Raw genomic sequence first — 6,506 nt, forward strand, 5'->3', positions numbered from 1 at the left:
AAAGCTCACTTTCTTGTTTGTAGATTTTTCTTGGCTTTGTGGTCACATATGATGTAAGCTTCAAGTTTTTAACATACTGTCATCAACATAGACACAGATACCAAGCACAGGTGGACATATTTTCTAGTGCTCACTGCAAATGGCATTGTCTGACATGCTCTGAGCTAATTAGACACACGTACTTTGGAAAAAAGTTGTCTGTTCTACTATTTGTCCAGCCAGAGGATACAACAAGCACAAAAGAAATCACAACAAGAACTGCAGTAGCTAAAAACACAGTCTGTCAATGAAGAAGTCTAAGATATCAACCAGTCTTTATTTTGTATATTTATTCCTTTTTTTCTTTTTGGGAAGTAACATGAAGCTGAAATATGACAACAATACTGAAATCAAGTCTACAATAGGCAAATGCAGTGGGAACACTAATGATCTGTTTATAACCCAAGAACTACAACAATGCGTAGACAGTGACTCAAAACACCACCCCTTCCCCCCACAGATAGGGATAAGTAGCTGTAGAGAGGTAGTCAGATACCTCTTTTCTTGTCCGTTGTGTACTCATTAGCATACACCTTGCTGTTCTTTTTTTTAAATCGAAAGCAGTAGCACCAAAATATCAGCACAAGAAAATAGTTTGGGAGACTATTCTGTGTACTCACACTCTCAATATCACAGGGTATATCAGAAGCAAGAAGCAGATGGCCTTGTCTGTAACTGTGCCTGTGATCATACTGTGATGATACTGCAGAACAGATGACAAGGTAATAGAGGTCAAATATGCTAAGTAACATGACCGCACGCTGCCATATTGTTAGAGGAATCTTTGTATGTTATTATGAGCACACATGGAAAAAAGTCCCCAGTTTAAATCGGATTAAGTTGTACAAGTACGACCATAAATACTACATTACAATTATGAATACTACATAAATACAGTTTCAAAAACAAACAAGGAGGCAAAAATTACATTCACTTGATCATTTTCAGTCATGTATTGTCCATTGCCTCACCTTTGTCCCCGGTTGATTTTTTTTCTTAGGAATGACAAGATTATATTATATTTAAACATTATCAACATTGGTAGCGGCAATGTGGCCACAACTTGGCAGTGAATCCAAAGGCATGCCAACTACTTTTTAACTTTCTTGTATGCTACATCTCAAAAGTCTAGGTGTAGTAATTTCTGTTCCCATATATTTGGTATACAGGGTAGCCTACATTATGAAGTATCTCTAGAAATCAACACTTCAGCACTGAGTTATAACTCTGAGATGGACTGAAATTATTGAAGGTCACTTTTTTAACGTTCATTTAAAGTCAGTAAAGAACAAAATTTGATCTGTATCTACAACAATGCTGTGGTAAGGAGAGAGAAAGCCAACAGGTACCCTAAAATCACACCTGCAAAGACCCGTATGTTATTTTGATATTCAATAATTCTTTTATTTTGAGACTTCATAAAGATTTTATAAAGCAAACAAACTTAAAGCGTCGTCAGAGACAAATGGATATCACAATTATTCATATTGTCAAAATCTGTTGTTACAGTGAAATATGTCCTCGTTTTTTCAACATGATCTGCTGTAATTTTTTAAAAAGTACATGTAATGCACTTCCTTTGAAACAGATATGCTTATTTAGAGTCAAACTAAAGCCTATATGGTTGAAGCTAACTCAAGTTGTAAACAATAGCAAAACCATTTCAGAGAACTTACACCTGTTTAAAAGAGAAAGATATTGTTCTGAGCATTCCCATCTTTCTTTTGAGATGAATAAGAATAAAACACCACCTGGGTTAGCCCTGAGATCAAAGTTACAGCAGCTTGAAGTTACAGTAATTTTTATGACTATGAGTATGAGCGTGCGTTTCTAAAGAAGAGTCTTCTCATATGATTTAAAGCATCTTTTTTGAAGTTGCATTCTGTTACTAGCAGGATTTTTAAAAGGACCAGAACTGAGATGAGCATTACTCCCAGTGAGAAAATATCAGGGAGGAGGAAAAGCTTTGACCTATTTTTCTCTATCTTTCTATTGTACTTGGACTTCTGCAGAATCTTATACGTGTCATGAAGAGGTGGAATCAGGTGCCAGTCAGTTTTTCGGCTGGAAAGTAATTGGTATCATCTTAAAGTTTGTTCATTTGTCTTACTTTTGATGAAAAAAAATGCCCATCTTTGTTGAATAGAAGTCGAGATATTTGCGATTGAAGGAGGTGGGGGTTACCTGGTTTCAGAGGTAAAATTAGCAAGAAAATGGTCACCAAAGTTTGGTGACGTTCATAGCTTAAGAGTCCCTGGGAACTGAAAATTTACATTTTTGGTGTCTTTAATCAACATTTTTAAGTTAAAAAATGTGTTTATAAGTGATTATTAAAGGTGCTGAGCCAAAAAACAAAAATTCTAGCCTACAAAAATTGCCAAACTTGTGAAAAAATGGCGGGTCCTTCAATTTCAATTTTATTAATTTTATGGAGCATCTTATTCCACTGCGATGCCTCACACATAGGCCTACTTGTATCACAGGTCCTACTACCAATAGTCTTCTGTAATGAATTACTAACATCTGAGCTTGTAAATGTTCTTTTTCTTTGAAAGTTCTTCTGTAAGGTCAGTTCCTCTCAGTGCTACACCTAAGTTTGGTTTAGAATAGGAAGTGTTTAATGCTCCCATCGACACAATTGAGATATTTTAGGAGGTGGTCTGCCTTGTCGCTGCCAGTTAGGGCTAAGCCAGGTTGAGTGGAATTCAACATCCTGGCAGATACCTGGAGATACTCGATAAAGATAAACAGGAATCTAACTCGTCTTTAGCATATAATAGCAAGAAACCTGACTGTTACTTTTAAGATGCCAGACCCCATGTTTGGGGGTTACTGAATCTATAAGGGTTCTATCTAGGTCATATACTTATTGACGGTCCCTGCTGGAGAATCCAGGATGGAAATTACTACCAAGACCAGTTTTAGAAGCAATCTATTTTAGAGACATCTTAGAGACCAAAACATGACCAATGACAAAATAGGCACAGGGATTGCAGACTCACATTTTCATTTAGACAACACTGACTTGACAAGAAACCATTAAAATTCCAATAACTCAACCGTTTTCAAATATAAACACAAGAAAACTTTGGAGTAACAGTGGTACTGGCTCAGGTTTCACTCTGACAGCACCCAATCACAGTACAGTAAATAATTACCAAATAACATCTTAAACCTTCCTTGAACCTACCAACTTTGAATGTAATGCAACAGGGATTTCTCAAGCACTCACACTTCATTTTCAAAAAATCATTTGAAAAAAATTTACATACCAATTCAGATTGCTTTGAAATTCGGGTACAGCAGTTCCATGCAAGATTTACTTTAACCCTTTCACTACCGCGAGCTGTGTGTTTCACTGCTCATGTTACTCCCAACACTGGACCATGAGACATGTTTCACGACTCTCCACTCACTGCTACAAAACCAGTTCTACTTTTGTAATAGCTCAGATTGAAGAAAGATCATTTTTAGCAATATGTTGAGATAGATACTTATTTCCCCTTTATTTTCATACATAATACATGTGGCTAGCATAGAAAATTGAGCTTTAAATCTTTAATTTGTCAGAGGATAGGGAGAATCAGAAGGAAGGTCACAAACAGCGCCACGTCCAGATGAGTTAAGCTATTTAAGATTTGATCTAAATATCCCAGTCGCCACTGGAAGGGGAGCACTAGGATATAGACATCAAAGTACTGTAAAAGTCTTAGCAACACAGTATTCCGATCATCATTCTCTAAAGAATCCAAGTTTTAAAAATCCCTTTGACACTACATTTCAATCTAGATCCCAATCTTACAAAATACAATAATTACTGTTTCTTTGGCATATGTATTGTCTCATTTCAAGGATAAACATAAGATTGCATTTTTTATGTCTTAAGCAAACGCAGGGATGATCAGATAGCCTTGAAACACACCTTCACATTCTCTCACTGGCTTGCTTTAATTTTAAAATATTCCCACAAAAATCACTTATGACAAATGGATACAAAGTACACATCTCAAAAACAAGAAAACAACGTATAAATTATTAACATTATGTTGATATCACATCAAATAGTTTATAAAAGGAATGATATAATATTATAGATCACATTTCCACTTAAGATAAATGATAGAATAATATTTATAGTATTCGAGAGTAAGTAAAATGCATGGATACCTTTTTCCATCTAGTTTTTCTTTAGTTTTCATACATAATAATGATAATAATAATAATAATAATAATAATAATAATAATTGCATTTATATAGCGCATATCCATGCTCAAGAGCATGCTCTATGCGCTTTACAACTATTATTACCCCAGCAGACCCTCTGAGAACACTCAGAAACATACTCGGCTTCCGCGGAAGCATACAGTGCAAGCTGCGGATTTCACGCGCTCAAACACTATCAAACTGACAAGATCGTTCACGGTCTATAGCCGGGTACCCATTTCCACCCGGGTGAAGTGAGGAAAATTTGAGCAAAGTGCCTTTCCCAAGGACACAACGTCGGGGCCCCTGACGGGATTCGAACCCACGACCTAACGGTTGCGAGTCCGAGAGCTCAACCACTAAGCCACCGACGCCACACAATAATAATAGATAGCATTTGTATAGCGCATATCCCCGCTCAACAGCAGGCTCTATGCGCTTTACACTATATTATTACCCCAGCAGACCATAGAACACTCCGAAACATTCTCAGCTTCCTGGGAAGCACACATCCTTCTGTGCATTTCAGAGTACACTAAAGGCAAAATTTTCAGTTAATACCAATCTCCGATTCGAAAGGTTGGAAAGGCAAAACGCTTTTGATCCAAAAGGGCCCTCTACTCCCATATTATGTCCAAAATCTTACAAAGGGAGTAAGCAGTCAAAATCAGATGTTCCCAACAGTTTTCAAGGGTTGTCTTCCTTATACTGAAAAATGGTTGCACAAGGGGGCTATCCGGAAAAAATAAATGCTGTCTTGAGAAAATCGAAGGTAAAGTTTTTGGATCCTTATTCAGTTTCTTTAAAAGACAAAGAGAGTTTTCTCTATAACCAAACACATATATATATATATATATATACATTAATGGAACCAAACTTCTCCTATAGGTAGGGCAATGCCCACTTTTGGTGTAGGTCAAGATTCTGGAAACCCCCGAAATCTGGGTTAGACCGCTTGTCCTTGAAAGCAACCAAATAATTCCATACCGTTTTACGAAAGGGCTATCTTGACTGATAACGTCAATCTACAACAACATGGTGTTTCTGGTCCCCACCATTTAAGATACCCGACAAAGCTTTTAAGCTTTTAACTATGTGACTCATCTTTGAGTCTTCAACCCCAAATTTAGTTACCAACTAATAATAATAGATAGCATTTGTATAGTGCAAATCCCCGCTCAACAGCAAGCTCTATGCACTTCAAAATCTATACTATTACCCCAGCAGGCCTGAGAGCATTCTGAAACAACCTCAACTTCCAGGGAAGTATACAGTGCAAGCAGCCATTTATAGGCGCTAAAACACTAACATACTGACAAGACCTTTCGCTGTCTATGACTGGGTACCCATTCCCAACTGGGTGAAGTGAGGAAAATTCCTGTAAAGTGTCTTTCCCAAGGACACTACGTCGGGCCCATGGCTCGAACCCCCAAACCGGCAACTAGAAAAGTTTTCCAGTACATGTTTTGTTGTAGTTTTCCATAGTCCCTCCACCCTCCCCCCTAAACAACCCCCCCCACACACACACACACACAAAACTTGTGTTCACTTTCTCCAAATTGTAGAACTACTCACCTGCTTAAAAACCTTTCTACAGAGAAATAATGGTTCACCCAGCCCTTTATTTTAATAAAGACCTAGTTAAATTTACAGAATTCTCAGCCAAAGTCTTTGCACTAGAAAAGTGTGTCCACTAGAGATCCCCCTTTGAGGGCCCGGCTTGTGGCGTGTGTGGTGGACGTGCTGAGAGTGGCGTTGTCCGGCTCAGAGAGACAGTAGCTGGGCTCCCGGCCGTGCGAGCAGCTGGCGCCACTGACCAGGTTGATCATGGCCATAACAAAGCCAACTACAGCCACCAGCACGCCAAAGGCCAGGAGCAAGATGGGTGCGATATTACGGCGGGAGAAAAGGGCTTCCTGTCGTAGCCGAATCACACAGGCTGCAGGGAAGATATAAGCTAACGGGGCTGCAGCCAAGACGCCCTGTAGAAAGACAAGGAGAGCTTTCTTAAAAAATGCAGAAACGCTTTGACATGATAAATGGTTATTACAAGCTGGTGCATAGTTATAGGAAAAAAACGTACAAAAATAACAGAGGGAAATAAGAAAAGACCCTACAGCAATGGTGCCTTCTCATAAATAAATTTAGATTAAGAGAGAGAGAGAGAGAGAGAGAGAGAGAGAGAGAGAGAGAGAGAGAGAGAGAGAGAGAAAGATAGATAAGATCGTCAGATAGATAGATAAATAGAAGATAGATAGATAGA

At 38.2% G+C, this 6,506-nt stretch overlaps 1 protein-coding gene across 1 annotated transcript in view; it reads right to left on the reverse strand.

Annotated features, from left to right (window-relative positions):
- Positions 1-5,845: 5,845 nt before the first annotated feature.
- LOC101852590 (putative sodium-coupled neutral amino acid transporter 11) overlaps positions 5,846-6,506 on the reverse strand; it is a 27,894-nt gene continuing 27,233 nt past the window's right edge. Inside the window, exon 13 of the mRNA XM_005090870.3 lies at positions 5,846-6,225. Coding sequence (XP_005090927.1) covers positions 5,920-6,225 — 306 coding nt within the window. The 3' untranslated portion in view covers positions 5,846-5,919. The remainder of the gene's footprint in view (positions 6,226-6,506) is intronic.

The sequence above is a fragment of the Aplysia californica genome, unplaced genomic scaffold (genome assembly GCF_000002075.1).
Source record: "Aplysia californica isolate F4 #8 unplaced genomic scaffold, AplCal3.0 scaffold00022, whole genome shotgun sequence".
Taxonomy (NCBI): domain Eukaryota; kingdom Metazoa; phylum Mollusca; class Gastropoda; order Aplysiida; family Aplysiidae; genus Aplysia; species Aplysia californica.